Below are 23,221 nucleotides of genomic sequence, written 5' to 3' on the forward strand. Positions count from 1 at the left end.
GATACAGCACGTGCATTGCCCCACAATGGCAGTAGCAACTTCATTCACTTGTTGTGAATTGATTGGTTTGAGACTTCTGCCATGTCCTCCCAATGATCCTGTTTCTCCAAAATGATTAAGCAGAGCACATGGAGATAGTGGACCTCGTCAACATTTGTTCAGGTAATGCAGCTTCACGAGCAAAGTACGCTGGGGAAAGGTTAGTGCCTTCACTCTTTCACTGTGGATGGTATTGACAATCAGAAAAATCCCGTGTCCATCTTTTTAAACCCTCCTGGCACCTGCCAGTGTGCACAATATGCAAATTCCATGCATTTGGTATTCACAACACCCAAGTGGTAAATTTTGGAACTACTCCTCCCACTCCTTAGATATCACTTAGACATGCCACACACTGTATTCTGCAACGTTTCACACCATTTGGATCACCAGATGGCACTCCAAAAGGGCTTAAACAGAGATACTTTAATTTTGATCACCCTGTATTACTCCTGCTGGTTAATGCATTTGTTTCTGATTATTTATTTGAAGGTATATGCAGTATAGAATAGAAATAGTCTTAATTTGTCATTAGAGGAGTTCAAAAAAAATCAAATGTTGGCTTTAGCTGCTGTGTGGATCCATGATAGCAGGAGTATGGTGTGTGTGTGAGAGAGTTGGGGGGGGGGGGGTTAGCTTTCATTCAGTCTGCTGCAAGCCACTGCAGTGCGAGATTATTGTAGCCTTTTGTTTCTAAAAAAAAAGATACACACACACAAAATAAGTCTTGTATTGCTTACTGCTGCCAGAGAGAGAGAGAGAGAGAGAGAGTGGTTGAGTTTTCAGAGAAGCGCAACATTAAAGATTGTTGCCACATGTTAGCAGGTGTCTAGAATATGTTGTCAGAGAGAAATCTGAAAAAGGAATTGCATAAAACTTTGGGGAACTGCTGAATGAATGAAGACATAAGTGATGTCGTAATTTTATTTCAAGGGAATCCTGGGTTTTCTGAATATGGGCAAGATAAAGCAGAGGTATGGTTAAACAATGATGCTGATGATCTCAGTTATTATAATTTAATCAAAGAAATTGTTGCATTAATCCAGGATGAAGAATGTGCTGACTTTAACCAAGGTGATGTACAACTCACATAGAGGGCATCAATGTGCTAGAAATTTTAATGGCATAGTTATTAAAATTTCTAGTAGGCCTAATTACACTTTGTTTTGTATAACGTTTTGAGGTTCAGGCTATACAGCAGAAGGTCAATATAAACATACCGACCTTCTGCTACGAACGCTCCTGTGAAATTAGGGATTTTTATCAGTTTTATTGTGTTATTTTCTTAGAATAATTAGTTTTAATTTTTATAGGAATATTACTGCTGTTTTCATGTCTTGACTGTATTTGATATTTTGTGGGAATATCATTAATATTAAAGTAATACTGTAAAATGGCAGCAAAATCTTGTAAGAACATTAGAGCAACAACAAAGAGAAATGCTAATGAAATTGTTAACAAGGTAGCATGTGCCAGCGAACACAATCATGTCATTTGAGAAATATCTGGACTAAAGCAAATCATTAGATGGATGATAAAGGAATTGGAAAAAAAGTTGAAAAGCGATTAGAGGCATTTAATCGCGTTGCCGTCAATACGGATAAAATATATCATCTTCACTTCGTATCCATCATATTTTTCAATGTAATATCAATGGTATTGTAATTTTAATATGCACTTCACATCCATGGTAACCTTGATCTGTATACACGCCATGGCCAATTGGGTGGTTAAAGGGGAAGAAGGATAAGTAACAAAAAGAAAAACAAAAAAAGCATTGAACAAAGTAAGATTTCATGCAAAAATAATCAGGTAGGTAAAACAATCATAAAGCATGTAATTGATTACTGTGATTATTGTGATTATTTCAAGTTTTCTTGTCACTAAAATTAAAAATTTAGCAAACTATAATTGAAAGCAGAAAAAAAGTAAAACAGATGGTGGTTTTGATAGAAATAAATGAGTTGTTTGGTGATGCAGATAAGTTTTTACTAGGAATAATTAAGTATATATGTGTGATTGTTTGAGTAAGAGCGGCTGTAAACGTTGTACGCTACCGGTATTATTAGTGTGGGTTTTTTTTTCTTGTCTAAACTAAATTACGAAATCGTTATTATTAGACCTATAACCGGCAGAGAGAAAAAAAAAAATGGCGGCGGCATTGTCATTCCATGATTTGAATGTAGATTTCAGTCGTTTCGTTAAGTGTGAGGTCTGTTATATGTATTCCTTCGATTACATAAATGATTTGTGGATGTTTAGTGCGGATGGAAGAAGGGTGTGTGCGAAGTGTGACCTGAACGAAGAACTAATGAATGCGAATATGAAATTGATGACAGAAAGTGCTAGTACCGATTGTATCGCGATTGCACGTTTGAAAGAAAAGGATAGTGAGCAGGAGAAGCGAAAAAATGTTAAAAAATCAGGAAAAAAGAAAAAGAGCGATTTGACAACCGTAACGGATGTTAAAAGGGACGAAAGTGAGGTGGAAAGAAACGAAATTGAGAGAACGAATGAAAGTAGAACTTGCGTAATGCAGAAATCGCAAGTAAAAAAAAATCGAAAGAATAAATGATGGCGAAAGTTCGACGCATGTTGGACCGAAAGTACTGAAACAAAGAAAGATGAATGACAGTAAAAGTGAGAAGAATGATAGCGAAAGTTGGACGCATGTTAGTCCGAAAGTACGGAAACAAAGAAAGATAAATGAGAGTGAAAGTGAGAAGAATGATAGTGAAAGTTGGACGTATGTTAGACCGAAAGTACGGAAACAAAGAAGGATGAATGAGAGGGAATGTGAGAAGAGGGGGTCGAGAGTTAGAAAGTTAGAAAGATTTAATGATAGAGAGAATGTGTCGCGAGGTTCGGAAAGTGAATTAGATTGGATGAGGCAAGAAATGAAATGGATGCGGAATGAAATTAAGAGAATTCAGGTCAAAACTATTACAATAAATCATGATGGCATGAAAGAGTTAACGAAAGATGAGCGAGTGGCGCTGTATGGCGACTCCATTATTAAAGGTGTGCTAGAGGATAAAATGCACAAGGTATGTTTTCCAGATGGTAAAATAAGTAGAGTGATTGAGGCATTGGATATGAGGCGGGAGCGAGCAAAAGAGTTAATTGTATTAATTGGTACAAATGATTTGAGAGAGAACAAAGAGCATGTCAAAATGAATGTCAAGAGACTGCTTGGAAAGATAAAAGAGAATAGTGTGACAGGAAGGGTGGTCAGTGTGTTGCCTAGGTATGATTGTGGTGAAATGAGGCGGAGAGCAAGGATTATGAATGGTATTCTGGCTGAAATGTGTGAGGAGATGGGAGTACAGTTTGTTAATGTGTGGAATGAGTTTGAGGGACGAAGTGAGCTGTATGGGAGTGATGGACTGCATTTGAGTGGTTATGGTGTGAGTCGCTTGGAGAGACTGCTGCTGGAAGGTAGAGAAGTGAATAGAGAAAATGAATCAGATCGAGAGGGGAGTGATGTGGAAGAGCAGGAGAGTAAGACGGGAGAGATTGAAGAAGTGGAAATCAATGGAGAGGTGAGTGGTATGAGTATAGAAAATGAGAGAATGGGTGTGCAAGAGGAGCAGGGAAACGGGGAGGCCCAGGGTGGACAGGGATACACAGCGTGAGAAAGGTGGATGCTCCAAGAGGAGGTGAGAGCATGTGTAGGCAGGAAAGTAATGGGATGACCAGGGATCAAGAGGAAACAGATGTTGTTGCAAAGGGTTCTAAAATGAAGAAGCAGAAAGAGAAATGGCCCCAGTCCAGCATGGAGAGAGCACATCGAGTGAATGGTATCAGTGGAACTAGCTGTAGATCCAGAAATGAGTTGTTGTGTTTGTATACCAATGCTAGAAGCATAAGAAACAAGGCGGATGAAATGGTTGCACTAATTGCGTCTGTGCACCCAGAGATTGTCGGAATAAGTGAGACATGGTTAGATGAGGACGACATCCTGACAGGAATAGAGATGGAAAGGTATGATGTGTTTCGTGAGGATAGAAGGGATAAAAAGGGAGGGGGAGTGCTATTGATGATAGAGAAAGAGTTATGTCCATACAAGGTAGAGATGCAAGAGGGAAATAGGGCCAGTGGTTTTGAGGCAGTATGGTGTGAGATAGAGGTGAATAAAATCAAATACTTGGTGGGATGTTGTTATAGACCTGGTAATGTGGATGGTGGTGATAGTGAAATGTATAGTCAAATAAGCCAAGCAAATAAGAAAAGAGTGATCATTATGGGTGATTTTAATTATGGCAATATAGACTGGAATGAAGAGATAGCGACTGGAAGTAAAGAAAATGAGTTTCTTGAGTTTTTGAGGGATAACTACCTCAGACAGTATGTAACAGAGGGCACACGAGGATTAAGGGTCTTGGATTTGGTCATCTCATCGGAGGATGTAATTATAAATGAGGTGTCAAATCATCCACCAATCGGTGAAAGTGACCATGAGGTGATTACCTGGGTGGTTGCCAGCAGTGCAAGGACCCCTGTGAAAAAAGGGTATATGTGGAACTACAAGGGGGGTGATTATGAAGAGCTCAGGAGACAGCTTGCAGATGTAGCATGGAATGAGGAGTTAGCTGGAAAAGAGATCAATGCAGCTTGGGGGATTTTCAAAAACTATTTAGTAGATGCAATGTCTAAATGTATACCATGGGTGAGAAGGTTAAATAAGGTAGGTGTGAGATGGATGAATAAAGAGATTAAGCATGCAATACAGAAAAAAAAGGCATTGTGGAGACAGCATAAGAGAAGTGGAAGTAACCAATTTCATGAGGTCTACAAAGACCAGGCAAGGAGGGTGACTTGGTTGGTGAGAGTAGCTAAAGAGAGGTATGAACAGCAGTTAGCTAATGAAGCCAAAAAGAATCCTAGGGAGTTCTTTCGATATGTAGCCAGCAAAAGAAAGAATGATTATGGAAGGATGACATTGATTGGAGGAAATGGTATAAAGACAGCTGTTGCAGAATGTGTTGTGGAGATACTTAATGAGCAATTCATAAAGATCTTTCAATCTTGTGAATGTGACTTCATGGAGAGATTAAGAGCAGTTGATGATGGGGAGGAGAGACTGACTGTAAGTGAGCAAGAGGTGTTTGGGGAGTTGAGTAAACTAGATGTAAATAAGGCTGTGGGACTTGATAATATATCACCACGTATTCTGAAGGAGTGTGCTAGAGAGTTGACACCTGCCTTGACATATTTTTTTAATACGAGTCTTGCACTCGGTCAAGTTCCTAAAGAGTGGAAGGAGGGCAAGATTGTGCCACTTCATAAAGGAGGTGATCGAACTCAAGCATCAAACTATAGGCCTATCTGTGTGTCAGGTGTTGTGGTTAAGTTGTTGGAGAAGCTTGTGAGAACTAGGATCCAGAGTTGGGTTGACAACAATGGTATAATTTTTGATGGACAGCATGGATTTGCTAAAGGGAGGTCATGTTTTAGTAATCTACTTACTTATTACAATAAAGTGACTGCTTCCTTGGACAGAGGAGAAGGATACACAGTAATATACTTGGATTTCGCAAAAGCTTTTGATAGAGTACCTCATGATAAGTTGACAGTCAAACTAGAGCAGATGGGGTTGGATATTAGATTAGTGCATTGGATTGGAGACTGGCTATCTGATAGGTATCAACAAGTTGTGTATGGGGGTGCAATATCCAGGAAAAGGAAAGTCACTAGTGGAGTGCCTCAGGGGTCTGTTTTAGGGCCATTACTATTTAACTTATATATTAATGATATTGGTGAAGATTTGGATGGAGATATTCAGTTGTTTGCAGATGATGCAAAGTTGGGACGAACCATAAAGAGTAGTGAAGATGTTGTGGCCTTGCAAGAAGACTTGAATAAATTGAGTGATTGGGCAAGCAAATGGGGATGCGAGTTCAATGTTGCAAAATGTAAGGTTTTAAAATTTGGAAAACAAAGATGGGATGCAGAATTTATGCTTGGTGAGAATATATTGTTGGAAGTAGAGGAAATAAGAGATCTGGGGGTGATAGTGGATAAGGATCTAAAATTTAGGGGACACATTGCCAAAATTGTGAAGACAACACAAAGACTTCTGGGAATGATGCGGAGGACACTGACATGTAGAAGTAGGGAGATACTTGTTCCAATGTATAAGGCTTTGATTAGGCCGCACTTGGACTATTGTGCCCAGATTTGGTCACCGGGTTTTCAGAAGGATGAAGAGATGTTGGAAAGGGTCCAAAAGCGAATGACTAAGGTAGTTTCTGACCTCTGGAATGTTGAGTATGAGGAAAGATTGAAAAGATGTAATTTGCAGAGTCTCGTGGAGAGAAGGAAGAGGGGAGATATGATAGAGACCTACAAGTTGGTAAGGGGTTGTTATAGGATCAATGGTGGAGAAGTTCTACAGAGAATAGTGGGAGGTCAGGGGAGAACCAGAGGTCACCCCTGGAAACTGTATAAGGAGGGTGTGAGTAAGGGAGTGAGAGGCAGGTTTTTTCGTGCAGAGTTGTGAGTGATTGGAATGCCCTGCCTGAGAGCGTGGTGTCTGCAAGTAGTTTGAATGTGTTTAAGACACGGTATGATGAGATGTGTGTGTAAGATAAAAGGACCTCCTAGATGAGTCTTTGACTCCATGAGGTCTTGTTTTAATAATAATAATAATAAATACAGTATGGGGAATGCTAGAAGAAGTGAGAGTGAGAGCTAGTTATGATAGAAATGAATTACGATAAGGGGCTATGATGGATAGGCTGTGTAAGCTGAAATTTGAGGGAAGAATCAATCTGTAAGAGGCATACACTTGAAAGTATATCAGGAGTCTGGGAAAATTATTAATTGTATACGACCTAACAGGAAAAGTAGATTATGATGGGAAGAATGGTGAGAATCTTTGTGAAAGAGTGACCATGTTATGTAACTGTGTTAAAGAGAGGAACATGCATTATCATGAAAATGATTATCAGGAAAAATGACTGTGCATTCGTCTGGTTCAGACTTTCTAAGCAAGTATAAGGATGTCAGTGTAAGCAAGGCTGATAAGAATAGAGAATGATAAGATCTAGAATCATCTAAATTGGGTCATGCAGACTACAGAAGTAAGTACAGGTATCCCTCAATTAAGGCAGTTAATTAATCCCTCGATGTTACCGCATATATCAAAATCGCGTTAATCAAATCTAATAATCAATGGTAAAAATTACAATTCGTCCATAATCGATTACTGTATTAATAATTCGTTTTATATGGTACTCTTTTAGGAAAGATAAAAAATAAATGAAAAGTAAATGTTTAATAAATATTGTACCCACATTATTTACTGCAATTTTTTTTTATCCAAGCTATACACTTTTTTTTTTTTTTTTTTAATCAAAAGAAGTTATCAAGAGTCATTTGAACAGTTTTAGTTTTTTTCTTATTGGCATAAATTCTATGATAACAAGCAAAATTGCTCTCCAGACCTCCGCAAACAAGCAATAAAACAAAGAAAAAAAAAACACTGCAAATATAATACATGATTGTACAAATTAAGTGGATATTTAATCCAACATTATTTCATAGCCGAATATAGAAACTACAAGAGTTTCATGCTGTATATATAGAAACTAAAAGTTTCGGCGGATGCAAGCATAAGCAACCTTATGGGCAACTTGTAGTGGTGGAGTAAGCTCCAGATCACTTTCCTTACTATTTTCCATAATGTACAGTAAAGCATATCTCCTAGAGGACATGTATGATAAATAATTCTTTGGCTCTCTATTTCAATAATACATGGTGGTTTATTTATTTTCACTTACAATCTAGAAATTATTGAACAAAGAATTAAAAAAAAAAAAAAAAACTAAACCATACTATACTGACATTGGAAGTCGTGGTATCTCTCAGGTACAATTTACTGTCAAATATCACAAACCTTTACATAACATGTTAAACCAAGCTGATAGCAAAAAAACAGTGCGGAATATCACTCATAACATAAGAATGCACAGCTACTCATGACCTCCAAGCTATACACTGAATTGTATAAGAATATTTATATAAACATTTTGCATGTATCTGTCAGATCAGCCTGCGAGCTCCGCAGGGTTAAAGGCGCGTTAATCAAAACTCTTGCTGCAATTAATTTTGCTGCATAAGGATGCAGATAACCTATGACTGTACACCACTGCCAAGAGTATCAAAGCCTTGTGCAAATAGGTTGGGCCATCAGATTGTAAGCATAATGAGACTTGGCTATACACTAACTGGTAGTGAGTGTAAAAGGTACAGCATTTTCAGGAAGATAAGACAAGACTGAAGAAGAGGGGATGTGCTGCTAATGATACAGGATGATTTGAGTCCAGTTAGGGCAGAACGATATGACTGCAATACTAATAACAATTATCCATGTGACAATGAGTTTGAAGCCATATGGTGTGTGATGGAGTCGAACAAGATTAAATACATAGTTAACTGGTCATAATGTGTCCCATGGTATCATTTACTAGATAGGATAGTTATTGGTGCATAGGAAGCATTTCAAAAACAATTAAATGATGCAATATCAGAAAAAAAGATGATGTAGGAAGAATACTGCATGCATAAGGATAATGTCATTTATGAAAATTATATGGAGCTGGGTATGAAAAGAAACAGACTATGCAATATAAAGAAAACTCAAAAGTAAGTAAAAGAAAGAATGGGTATACGAAAGAATAATTCCACTGAATGCATATGACAGGCATAGAAGAGATTATTCAACTAATAGTGCCCAATTTGTTAAAATTATGCAACCCCCCACCTTTTCATTCACTGAATGAAGAAACTAGGTTTCTAAGGAGGAATTAGAGCTGATGGGATTGTTCCTTTTGACCATGCTATATAATCTGAGCCTCAGAACAGGGAGGATTCCACAGGAGTAGAAAAAATGTATAATAATTACATTACAAAAGAATGGTAAGATTTTTAAAAAGTTACTAAGAGCTTGTATACAGAAATGGGTTGACATAGAATCTATACTTTGCAATGAATTGCATGGGTTTACTAAGGAAAGGTCATATTTTGGCAGCTTGCTCACACTTGGTCTTTACATTAATGACAGGTGACATATAGCTGTTTGTTGATGATGTAAAGACAGGGAATAATCAGGAATGCAAATGATATGCAGTACTTGCAGAATGATTTATTATTATGCATTGAACAGGCTGGAATTGTGGGTAAGTGAAAATAGCTATCATTTCAACATTAGTAAATGTAAATCATGCAATGGGATATCCACTGTCATATTATATTGATGGGATTATTCTAGAAGAAACTGATCAGGCTAGGGATCTTGGAGTTTTAGTAGATATGAAGCTGAAGTTCAAGAGCCATATAGCAAAGATACTAAATACAACTCAGAGGATAATTGCAGTGCTGAAATGAACCTTAACATCTAAGGAAATCATTTTGCCTCTTTACAAGGCCTTGATGTGATCTCACTTGGACTACTGTGAGCAGGTCTAGCTTCCATGGTGATGCTAATACAGTGAAGAGAGAGAGAGAGTGTAAAGGAGTATGTTAAAGATGTTATTTGGACTGCGGAATACACATTATGAAGATAGATTGAAAATTTGTTGGGTGTAGACACAAACAGGAGAAAGAGGGATGATATGATTGATAACATTATTTATTAACACAGGATAACATTAGATGAAATTTTCCCTTTAATGGAGGGTGGCGAGAAAATGAGAGCACATCCATACAAGTTCAGAATGAATGCAGTGAAGAAGAAGAAGAAGAGAGGGAAAGTGAAAGTGGCTGATTTGAATGGATTGCCTTTGTTGGTTGTGGGTGATGGTAATGTGAATGAATTCCAAAAAAGGTATGATAGCCGGTGTGGGTGATATGTGGCCTCCTTTGATGAGTCCCTGACTATATGGAGGCCTCTCACAATAATAAACTGGTATTTTCATGTATGTTTGATTACCCAACTTTAGTCCCAATTAGTTCAGATAATGAACATTCTACTGTAGTTATAAGTCAAGTTAAGGCAGTGAGTTTGCCAAATCAGGCAAACTCATTGTCCCACGGCTGGATAAAACAGTTGAGGTGCAAAATTGTTAAACGTTACTAATACTCTGACCCAATCACTATAGTGAGTGGGTCAGAGTATTCACAACTCACTACTTGCTGTAGTGAATTAACTGTACTGTCAAGTCAAACAATACTACAGAATATATTAAATAGAATATACCCCCCCCCCCCATCACAATACTGTATTCATGTCAGGTGACCTGCTATTATATCAGAGAAATATTTGAAGGAGGTATCACATAGGATGTCATATCACCCAAAATCAACTGTAAGCACCATTATCAGCCAATGAATATGTGAGAATGCACTTCAGTGAAGAAAAGTTCAGGAAGGTGTTCATATTCCTTGATATCTGTCTTTTTGGGTGTTTTGCAAATTTTTGTAGCATAATATATTATTCAATGTGTATTTCAGTGATATCCAACATTAAGTTTTATCTGTTGATATTAAAAACATGAGGGATAATTAATAATTATCCTTCAAGAAAAGCTATTACAATAAGTACTTTAAATGCAGAAAACTCTAACCCATTTACAGTGAACTTAACTACTGTAAATGTAATTACAGTGAACCAATTACTAAAGTCATGGCTATTATCATAACTATTTTAAAGGAAATTTGCTTCAACAATATTTCTTTGATTCTTGCAAAATACAATAAAGTGACCTTACCTAAATAATCTACAAGGCTCAACATTTTGCTCCATTTCCTTTGCTTTCTGATGACCTCTTCGAATTACCTATACATTAAAAAAATTTCCTTACATTTTTTAACATACAAATAGCTGGAAATTGAACTTATATTTGTAGCTACTTGTACACTGTTAATATTGAAAGCAGACAAAGTTAAATTTCTTTGATACTATAAACAAATTTTAAGAAATGAAATAATTTAACCTGGTGGAGAGGGTAAAAAAAGAAGAAAGAGTATAAAAAAATACTGTTTACTTCTTCTCCACTCTAATTAAAAACAGTTTATATACACATTAATTAAAAGTTCAATTCAACATCTTGCATTAATGATATAAGAATCATTTACATTTAACTCTTAAGTGTTTCACAATCTTCTTCTTTCTTTCACTATGCCTTAACCCATGTTAAACGGGGTCAGTGCACTGATCTTTAATCTTCCTCTTCCAAGTTCTCCAGTCCAGGACGTCCTTCGGACTCCATCCTTTCTCCCTAAGATCCTCTGTCACCTTATCCCTCCACCTGAGCTTGTGCCTGCTTCTTTTCCTCCTTCCTTCCAACTCCATATACTCCACTCGTTTACCAACATACTCCTCACCCTTCCTCTCTACATGTCCAAACCACCTCAGCCTACTTTCTTGTATCTTCTTGCCAATTGGTCCCACCTTAACCGTCCCTCTGATGTAGTCATTCCTTATCCTGTCCTTCTTTGTCACACTGCTCATCCATCTCAACATCCGCATCTCCGCTACCTCCATCTTCTTCTCCTGTGCCTTTGTTATAAGCCACGTCTCCGTGCCATGAAGCATTGCCGGCCTCACCATCATCTTATACAGCTTTCCTTTCCTCTTACAACTCACTCTCTTGTCGCACAGGACCCCGCTTATCTTCCTCCAGTTCATCCAGCCGCATGTTATTCGGTGCTGTATTTCCTCATCCAGGTCACCATTCCTCTCGACCCAAGGTACTTGAATTTCTTCCCTGAAATTAGCCTTTCACCCTGAAGTCGTATGATCATATCCTCGTCACTCCCTGTTGACATATATTCAGTCTTTTCCCGGTTAATTTTCATGCCTCTCTCCTCCAATACCTTTCTCCACTCTTCCAGGGTATTTTCAAGCTTCTCTCGGGATGATTCGCATAGAACAATGTCATCGGCAAACAGCATGCTCCATGGTGCCTCCTTCTTGACATCCTCCACTAGTACATCCATGACCAGGTCAAAGAAGTAGGGGCTCAAAACTGACCCTTGGTGTAGCCCTACCACAATGGGGAACCCTTCTGTCATGCCAACACTAGACCTGACCTGAGTTTCTGTTCCTTCATACATCTCCTTCACCAACCTCACATACTTCTCCGACACCCCCCCCCCCCTTCTTCCTCATACACCTCCATACCTCCTGCCTGGCCACTCTGTTGTATGCCTTTTCCAGGTCTATAAACACCATGTGCAGCTCCACTTGCATCTCTCTATATTTCTCCATCAATCGCCTTAGCGCAAATATCGCATCCGTTGTCTTAAGTGTTTCACAATGAAAGGTCAAAATCATCTACAAAGAATGCTGCATCTGACTGGTGCTAAAAGTTTAATACTGGTCTTTCAAAGGCTAGCATCATTCTGAATAGCAACTCTCAACTTATTCCTGAAACACTGTCAACCCATCTAAACATTCCAAGGAAAATTATGCAATGTCATGTTCACAGCTTTGCTGTCCTGGTTGGCCAAGTACTGTTGTTTCTTCTACAATACATGCCTGTATTGCACAAATCTATTCATATGCAATGGATCACCAGGAGAAGAAAATTACCAAAACATGAAACCATGTTAACTCACATGCGATTTTTCACATAGTAACTATGCTTTGCACTACTGAGTAACATCATGTGAATGCAAAAAAATGCCACTTAGCTGAATAGTGACTCAAGAAGGAATATACAAAATATGCACACATCTCAACTTCTCTTCTCTATCCCTGTGCATATGTTGCCATATGAGTGTATTGTGCTTTTCTTCCCAGTTTGTAAACTTTTCTTGACAAGTGTTTAATACAGTCTCAATGGATAAATTCAATTGGATAAAAAGTTCTTAATGAAGAGAGGGAGATTTCCTCTGAGACAAAATTGTGTAGGTCTTTCGATATTCCAAATCATGTTTTAGGAAGGTATCTTGAATGGATGCTTCCAGTCAGACTAGATGATGGTTGTTGAAGGATATTCGAGGAAACCAGATTCTGTTCTGGAAAAAAGGTTTATTCTCCATGAATCATTAAAGACTATTTTTTTTCCAGAATCTTGCACAAGCAGTTGGTCAGAGCAATTGGCCAATAGTTTATCGGGATCCTTCTGGATACCAAATTCAGAAGGATTTGGATTCTTCTCTGGCTTGGGAAAGGTAATAATAATTGTTTTTCCAGATAACGGACAAAATGCATTCTCAAGGAATATTGTGTTGAAAACAAATACAATAGTTGATTCTCAGCAGCTCAGTAACATTTAAGCAAAGCAGCTTTAATTTCTTCTTTTGTGAATGCCAATCATATTCTTCAGTACTGCTCAAAGAAAATAGAATTTGTTGTTTTTCAGTTTTGAATTTTTGGACAAGGAACTCAGGGAAATAAGAAGATACTGCTAATATTTTAGCAAAAATCTCCCTAAGTCTCAACAACTGGTGTCAGGGCAACAGATAAGCATCCATTATGTTTAAGGGCACAGAGCAGGTAGGGGATATATCTGCTATTAATTTTCAGATTTTGTCCCAGACTTCTAGTATAAAGTAATAGGAATAAATGTAAGCTTTATTCTAAGGAGCACCCCACATACAAATCTCTTTAAATTAAGAAATAATTAAAAAATCATAATGAAAGCAATTATAAATCAGTATCACTATTTTATAATTGCTTTTCTCTTTTAGCAGTGAAGTCTTTAGGTAGTTTCCTAGTAGTTAAGATTTATCAGAGTTGATGAAAATGATACTGAACAAATAAATAAATCAATAGTGAATAAGTACAATGTTAATGATAAGTAAAGAATAAGAATTACAGCTGGAGAAAAAATATAAAAATGGGTTGGACATAAAAAGGTACAATGAAACTTGAAGTATAATCAAGACAAATTTAAAAGATCTAAGAATAAATATGCATGCAAAACTTTAAAATAAAATATATGACAACAATTCAATATTCTTCTTCTGCAGCTTCTCCCACTTAAGTGGGGTTACTGTTGATAATGAGTCTCCTCCACATCCTCCTGTTTTGAGCTGTCACCACATCCAAGTTCTTCATCCTCAAGTCCTCTTCTACCAGCTCCCTCCTTCCTTGCATATCCATCTGCATGACCCTTCTTCCCACATGTTTGTCCTCCCTCCTCATCACATGACCAAACCATCTCAACCTTGCCTCCTGTATCTTTGCTCCTAAGTTCGTAACTTTCACTGTTCCCCTCACATAGTCATTTCTCAGACGATCCTTTCTGGTCACACCGCACATCCACCTAAGCATTCTCATCTCTGCAACTTCCATCCTGCTGATGTTATTTTTCCTCAGGGCCACAGTTTCTATAGCATACGTCATAGCTGGCCTCACTACTGTCCTATAGATTTTGCCTTTCAGATTGATCGGCACCCTCTTATCGCATAACACTCCAGCCATCTCCCTCCAGTTCCTCCAACCTGCTTGTATCCTGCATCCCACTTCCTTCTCAGCTCCTCCATCTTCTTCCAGTGTTGAACCTAAGTATCTAAAGTCCCTCACCTTCCTGATGACATTTCCTTCCAGCTCCAGGTCTGTCTCCTGGCCACCGCCCAATATGCAACACATATACTCTGTCTTACTTCTGCTCAGTCTCATACCTCTCTCTTCCAGCACTTTTCTCCATCTTTCCAGTTTAGTTCCCGCTCCTTCTCTTGAATCTGCACACAGCAAGATGTCATTCATCTGCATACAACATTGTCCGAGGCGCATATTCTCTCACCTCCTCCGTCACCACCTCAATCACAATGTTAAACAGAAATGGACTTAATGCTGACCCTTGATGCAAGCCAACTGTTACTTGAAAACTTTCTGTCTGTCCCAGACAGATCCGAACACTTGTCTTCACATTCCTGTACATCTCCTGCACCAACCTGACATATTTCTCCGGAACCTTCTTCTCCCTCAGACACCTCCAGACTTCTTGCCTTGGCACTCTATCAATATAATATATTGATATTCTCCAGATCAATAAATACCAGATGTAGCTCCCGTTGTTTCTCTTGAAACTTTTCCATCATCTGCCGTAACCCAAAGATAGCATCTGTTGTTGATCTACCTGGCATGAAGCCAAATTGTTCCTTTGCAATCTCCACCTCCTTCCTCAATCTTCCATCAAGAACCCTTTCTAGGATTTTCATTGTGTGGGACATCAACTTTATTCCTCTGTAATTTTTACAGTCTTGTGCATCCCCTTTATCCTTCTAGATGGGGACAAGAGTACTCTCCCTCCATTCCTCGGGTATATTTTCCTGTTGACAAACTTTCATGAACAGGTCCCACAGCAGGTCAATTCCCTCTTCCCCCAGTGCCGTCCATGCCTCCACTGGAATTCTGTCGAGGCCCACCGATTTTCCATTCCTCATCCTCTTCATGGCCTCCGTCACTTCCACTCTACTGATGTTCTGCACCACCATCCCCTCAGAAGGCTGCCCATCTTCTCTGAGTCCTTGCATTTTCCTCATTCAAAAGTCCCTCAAAGTATATTATCTATCTGTTTCTTATGTCCACATCCCTCCATAATACTCTTCCTTCAGCGTCTTTGATATGACTCACACGTAAGATGTCCTTTGCTGCTTTATTTCTACCTTTCACTAGTTGGTAAATTTATCTCTGTCCTTCCTTTGTTTCTAATTGATCATACAGATCTTGATATGCCATGGCCTTCGTCTGTGCCACAACTCTCTTGGCTTCTTGCTTTCTCTCTCTGTCCTCTTCCACTCTTGACTCATCCCACTTCTGCTTTGCCTTCCTCTTAGCTGTCACTGCCACTTGTACATTATTATTCCACCACCAACCCTCCTTCTGCTCTCTAATCTTCCCAGATGCCTCACCAAGCACTTCGATTGCACAGCTCAGGATTACTTTTGAATTATGTTTCCACCAATCTTGTACACTTTCCAGTCCATCCGAAATCCTCTCTAATGCCCTCTCCCTAAAACGATTCCTCACATTCTACTCTTTTAAGCGAAACCACTTAATTGTCATCATCATATAGCATCCAGAGGTTCTTATCTTTAATCTTATTTTAAAGTCTGCGCACAGCAGTCGGTATAGCTGTGCTACTTGATCTGTTGGAATTGCTTTACAATTTGTCACAACCTTAAGATGTTTTCTTCTAGTCAAAATGTAGTCAATTTGTGAACTGTTGTTACCACTCCTAAATGTTATCAAATGTTCTTCCCTCTTGTAGAAAAACGAGTTCACAATTGCCAGATCAAACAACAATTTAATAAACAGGATGAAATAAAAGTTTCGTAGGTGGAATATAACCGTCTTCAGAATTTGGGAAAGTTATAGAGCACTATTTATATACTATGATCAGTGATCTATGATGTTTTGATAGGGAAAGTTTTGCATGCATATTTATATTATAAATCTGCCAAACCTCAGAGATAATGTAGAAACAATGAACATTGTTGGAAAAAAGGCCTAAATTTTACTGTTCCCCACATAAAAGAAATTATTTTGTTTCTATAATCCAATTTATTAATAGGTACAACAATGCCTCCTTTATCAGCCTTTACTATTATTATATCACAGTTTTTTTTTTAGTGATTTCACTGCTTTTAATAAATGGGGGGGGGGGGGGGGGATGGGTTTCAGATGTCATTTACTAATTTTGCTTGGGCTTTTCTAGTAATTTCTTCTTTGTGAGGCCATGATTAGATCTCTACATTCCCACTTATGTGAACATCACAGAGTTTACCATGAACATATTTGACATTTTTCACAAAAAAAAAAACTTCAAAATCCACACCCACACAATTGAATATAATCATATCCCCTAAACAGGAAAAAAAAAGAAGTGACAATTCTCTCAACTTAAAAACATTACAGGCTAAAGCAATAAGAACAAATTGAAACACTGTCATGTTCAGCCCCTCTACATTATTTCTGAGGTTTGGCAGCTCCATAACATAAATATGCATGCAAAACTTTCCATCTATCAAAATGTTACAGTGATCTGTGACATTTTGACATCGTTCTATAACTTTCCAATATTCTGAATATGGTTATAATTTAATCCTGCAAATCAATTTATCATATTTTATTATGTTTAAGTTCTTAGGACATTTAAATTTCTTTCTTATACTTCAAGTTTCAATGTACTTTTATATATATATATATATATATATATATATATATATAACCCATTTTTTTATTTTTTGTGTTTAGAAGATATGATTATATTCGACTGTGTGTGTGTGTGTGTAGCTATTTCTGAGGGAGTGGATTTAGGTGTTTAATTTGTGTTCTTTACTTAACATTATACTCATTGACTATAGATTTATTTTATTTCATTGTTTTTTCATAACCTTTGATACATTTTAACCTCTATTTAGGGTTAGTTTCCTACACCTACAGATTAAGATTCACTACCAAAACAGAAAACATAGGCAATGATAGCTTTCATTAATGTTTTTTTTTTAATACTTTCTTAATTTAAAGGACGTTGTAGCCAAAATACATTTAGAATATGGAGCTACATAAAATAAAGCTTTGCTTATTACTTTATACTAAAGGTCACAGAAAGGAATAACATGAACATGTAGGTTAGTTTCCTACACCTACAGATTAAGATTCACTACCAAAACAGAAAACATAGCCAATGATAGCTTTCATTAATGTTTTTTTTAATACTTTCTTAATTTAAAGGAAGTTGTAGCCAAAATACATTTAGAATATGGAGCTACATAAAATAAAGCTTTGCTTATTACTTTATACTAAAGGTCACAGAAAGGAGTAACATGAACCATAGGTTGAAAAGATCTATGTCCCAGATTTCTTTACTGTTGGTTGCTCATGGAAGACATGTATTGAAGGAAGGATGCTGAGAGCAATGAAGTTTGTTGTTGTGGAGTATCTGTGAAAGATACCTGCTTTCTTCTGTGCTTCCTTAGTTTGTACAATCAGTGTTAGACCATGGTTTAGAAAAAGTGGAAATTGATTGGATGTTTGATGTGTTGGGAATTGCAGTTGTGACAGCATGTGTAAGATTTTTCACATGATGCACTGCATTGCTGATAGGAGGAGATGAGCAGACTGCCACAGAACTGAATTTTGTTATGGAAGAGAGGTGAGCCAGTCAGCTTGCTTGACTTTCCATTATGATAGTTCAAAAGAAATGCATTTTGATGTGTATTTTTCTCTACATTCTAGTACTGAGTGGAAGCATCATTGGCTTGAATGATAGCAACTACACTACAGGACATGCTTTCAACCAATTTTTGACATGTTGCAACAGGAATATTTTTCCATTCTTTGTGCCACTCAAAGCTACCTCCATTGTGGTCTGGAGAGATTTTTCATTCTAATTCAGCCCAAAGATGAAGTATGAATTTGTTCATAATGTCTAGGTAGCCAACAGATGTCATGGTTTTGGGCATGTCCACCAAAGCATCAGGTCCCATCCAACTGAAACACCCCCATACCATTACCGAGCCCCAACCAAACTTGGCAGTTTGGAATGATACACTCCTGCTGGAACCGTTCTCCAGGTAATCTCCAGATCCAAACACGATCATCCGAGTGAAATATTTGGAAGTGTGATTCGTCATTCCACAGAATCCTTTCCAAATCATCTACAGTCCAGGAATGGTGTGAAAGCACCAATCCAAACAATGTTTGGTGTTGGGAGGGGGGAGGATGTGATTATGCCTTGTTTGCAGCAGCTTTGATGTGGTAACTTAAGGCATGCAACTCTCTGTGGACAGTTCTGGTGCTGATAGATGTCCCTACAGCATATTTCAGGTAGACTATAAGGTCCACTGCCGAGGACATGGGATGCATGAACATTCTGAGACAAAGCTCATCGATATCAGTCCATGAGTGTTGGTGGCCTTCCAGGACATTTTCCTGCTGTGGTAACACCATCAACTTTCCATCTCTGATTAACATAAGCAATGGTAGATTTTGGTATACTGAAATGGGTAGCAATGTCACAGACAGAAAGGCCACTGATATGATACCCAACTATCATCTCACGTTGGAAGCTTTTCACTTCAGATGAATGTGGCATCTTAACATTCGGTACAGTGCAAAACACACAGCACATTCCACCTTTTATTACCAGACATTCCCTGAATATCTGCATGCGGTAGGATCCAAAATTTGCAAGGCACATTAAGGTGTCCAAATACTTTTGTCAACATAGCATAGTACAAGGTTGCCCATGCAGGAAAATGAATATCACAGGAAAAGGGAGGGTGAACAAACAGTTAAGCCGACAGCAGTGAATGTTCAGGAAGACATATGGAAAAAGGTATTGCTTCCTGTGTCTAAGAGGGAGAGGATTGCTTTCAAAAATGCACTTTACAGCTCTTCCTTTAATGTTAGTTTGGGCATACCCCAAAGAGTGCTATGTCAGTTTAAATTTTCCATTAAAAGTAAAAGGCATGGTAACTGCAGTATGGCATCACAGCCATCCTGAGAATATCTGCAGCAGGAGGTAAATAGATTCAGCAGACTGTTATAAGTTTAGCAGCTGCCTCTACATTTGTTTGCAGTGAGATTTGCTAAAAAGAGTATAGTTGTCCACAAGGGGGGGGAGCAGAGTATAGATGTGGGTAACTATACTCCTCCCCCCATCCTATCCTTACAAAAGTTTGCTAAATTTCATTATGCTAGATCATCACTGGATTTTAAGTATGTCTCCTGATAGTAAAAGCAAATTGGTTTATACTTCTGCAAGAGAGCCTCAATGTTTTGATGGAATCCACAACAATTCTATTGTAGAAATGGCTTCTTATGTTGAGAGGTCCCCCCCCCCCCCCCTTCGACTACGATTTCTTCTTCTGGGAGAATTCTGGACAGTCAGTATTCATTATTTCTTCTTATTCAGGAAAAATGCCCAAGGTGTTGTCAAATTAGACTCTATCTGTGTAGGTATATTAATTGTTTTCTCTTCTTGTAAGGGTACAGAGGTATCCTGGTATCTATTCACCAGTGTGGGACATGTCTGATCAGCTGTGTCACGTTCCCTTTTTTAGTTAGTGGATTCTCATGTAATAGGACCAAAGTGAGTCCATATCAATTTTTCTCTTATGTGCTGTAGAGAGACAGCAAATAAGTTATATCATCTTAGGGATGTTGTAGTTATTAGAAGGCAGAAATGATAAATGATGGACTGTACCATCATTTTACATCGTGGTTTAAGCCAATAAGAATACAATTTTGTCGGCTAAATCCCAAATTGCCAGCCCATCATTGTTCGTTCAGTATCCAGGTAGATATTACATGATGACAGTCTATTAAGAAGACCTTAACAGGCTGTCATCATCTTAAGAAGCCTGTTATGAAGACTCCCTTCAGGCAGCTGCTGGTGCAATGTATACACCAGCAGGTGCACTGCTATCAAGTTCAGTCCTGCATACTGGAATATACTCCATCATCCAAAGGGAAGAATCCACGTCTTCATAGCTTTGATGTACCTTGGAAGGGGAGCAGAAATCGGAGCCCTACTATGGAGACCAAAGTATCAGTCTCTTCATTAATAAGCAAGATCATTTTCTCCTACTTTGGAAAAGATGTATTGACGGTATCAGTGATTGCCATGGTAGTCAGAGCACTGAAAAAAAAAAAAGTTCATGAAAACAAACTGCACTGTAAAATGATATTGCTCTGAGAGGTACAGACTACCACATGCCTTTCCAAGACTTGAAAATATTAACATAGAGATATTTTTTTGTATCTCCATGATCTCTTGGCTAAATAAAGTGAAAATATGATCTCAGAACTCTTAATATGGTATAAACTACATTCCCTACTCTTCTGAAGAATTACTGCATAAATTATGAGTAAGCCACTTGGTAACGAAAATCCTTTACACTTCATATGAACTTTGCCTTCCAAAATAAACCACACTGTCATTTCTCAAAAGGCAACGAAAATTATCACATCAATTCTTTCATGCCACAGTAAGATTCAAACCTACAACTTATCTAGAATAAGTTCAGCAAGCAAAATGCTCCTCAGGTGGAATATAACTTAATCCAACTATTTTTCTAAGTTGTAAATTTCTAATGCATTTATCTATCTCTGCTACTGAAAGGACTATATTCTTGCTGGATATTTATTTACATCATTTGCACTTGGGACTTACAATATGTTTTGTACAACTATGTGTTTTCTGCTATGCTACTGATAATGGAACAATGGGTTGATTACCACACACACGCAGAATGGTAAATGCCTGAAATATGAGACAGCTTTCATTTTATTTTTAGATTTTTTTTAAGCATATAGTGCATTCAAAGACTATGTTGTTTAAAATAATAATACAATAAATTAACGAAATATTACTTCAACTGGAACACCAGCTAACTGTGCAGCATTAAAACCATAACTTTTAGGACAAGCTCCACTCACAAACTTATACAGAAAAGTAATATCTTCTTGAGTTGGATCATCTTCATTTGCATTTTCAACAATGCATGCCTAAAATATGAAAGGAGGGAAAAAAATTACAAATACATGCACACATGCATTTTAATACATATTAATATGTATACAATATTAATAATACATTATTATATTAATGTAATAAATTAATACAACAGGTGGATCTCAAACAAGATAGCGCTTCAAGAAAAGTTCCAAATAATCATTCTGTGGTATCAAATTTAAAACTATGAATCATGTCAACAGGATGAACATCATCTACTACCTAATGCATCATCATATCTGGCCTGTTAACAGTAGTCTAGGTCCCACCAAATTCAATTCCTACCAAGGAGCTGAATTATGAAATTGCAAACATTGCTGATAGCTAGGAGAGAGAAAATGTATATTCATCTCCTGAGGATCACTGAAGAAGTTAGCAACTTCATAATTCAAATACTGACATACCCTAGAAGGAACCAGATGATTTAAATCCCAGCTAACATTTTTCTTGATTTCAGGATTTATGCAATAAGCTGCTTCTGCATCTAATGAATAGTATGCTCATTCTAAAAATGTACAAGTGATTAAAGGAACAGACAGCACTGAGCAATGAAGTATATTCTTGACATGCTAAATTTTTCAGTGTAGACAAATGGAAAAGGACAGTAAGTTTTATGGAGATCAAAGAGGCTATCATGTGTCTGTTCCTGAGATAACATACATCCATTCTTTCCATTAAAGGTAAAGGTGTTAGCCAAGAAATGAAATTTGATCTTGACTGGAAGAGATCTAGGTATTATGAAATCAAAGGGAAGAACTAAGGTCATATTTCTCTTGCGAGAAATATGACTGTTGTGGTAGCAATGAAGTTCACTATACTGTTCTCACATCACTGGAAAATGGCAAGGAGATCAGCGTTTAAGACAATGGTTGTGTTTTATAGGATATTAAGCGATTTGTTAAATTAAGAGGAATGGATTGGAACAGCTATAAATAGGATTTGTGGTTCATTAATTCCTCTGAAGTGTACAATTTTGTAGACTGAACTGCTGTGACTTAATAAAAATTATTTCATTTCTTGCTATGATTTTTTCATTTCTCTTATAGTACCACAGATTACCTGAAAACAGTGTACTTTATTATATCATTATCAATAACAAATGTGACAGTTAATTCCTTTTCTAAAATTTTTTGATAGTTACCTTCTGTGAATGCTTTCTCATCCTCTTCCACCCTCCACAAAATAAAAAATTCAATCTGTGAGTATCATAAATTCCCCTTTCAGAAGTTAGTCTCTTACCTTATCATCCCTCTTTTCTGCTGTTCCCAAGTGTCTGCAGTCCACATATTCTCAAATTGTCTTCATAATCTACACGCCACAATCCTGATATCATCATCTTTAACACTCTCTCTCTCCTCTGCAATTTCTCCACCGTATCTGCTTTACTTTGGAAACCAGATCTGTGCACAGATAGTCCAGGTGAAGTCATATCAAGGCCTTGTTAACAGGAAAAATTGCTTCCTTATGCTTGCATATTAATGTTTGTTTCAGCATTGCGATCATCCTCTGAAATGTATTTGAAATCTTTGCTACACAGCATGATCAGTTTTTATAACATAATCCTATTGATGTAATATGCCACTGGATATCTCATTACACCAAAGTGCATATCTTTACTAACGTTGAAGTGACATTCACACTCCAACAATTCTAACCTATTTGTATCATTCTACAAGTATAGCATGTTCATTGCATTCCTTATTACCTTTTGTACCTTTGCATCATCATCAGTAAACAGCTGTATATCTCCTTTAAAATTC

At 37.5% G+C, this 23,221-nt stretch overlaps 1 protein-coding gene across 2 annotated transcripts in view; it reads right to left on the reverse strand.

Annotated features, from left to right (window-relative positions):
- Positions 1-23,221, reverse strand: part of Msh6 (DNA mismatch repair protein Msh6) — a 429,489-nt gene that overhangs the window by 1,790 nt on the left and 404,478 nt on the right. For both annotated transcript variants that reach the window (XM_090406801.1, XM_090406800.1), the window contains exons 31-32: positions 21,320-21,454; positions 10,752-10,819 (exon numbers count right to left, since the gene is read on the reverse strand). In XM_090406801.1, coding sequence (XP_090262927.1) covers positions 10,752-10,819; positions 21,320-21,454 — 203 coding nt within the window. The remainder of the gene's footprint in view (positions 1-10,751; positions 10,820-21,319; positions 21,455-23,221) is intronic.

Source organism: Typopeltis vanoorti, chromosome 17 (genome assembly GCF_054136105.1).
Source record: "Typopeltis vanoorti isolate ZY-2024b chromosome 17, IOZ_Tvanoo_1.0, whole genome shotgun sequence".
Taxonomy (NCBI): domain Eukaryota; kingdom Metazoa; phylum Arthropoda; class Arachnida; order Uropygi; family Thelyphonidae; genus Typopeltis; species Typopeltis vanoorti.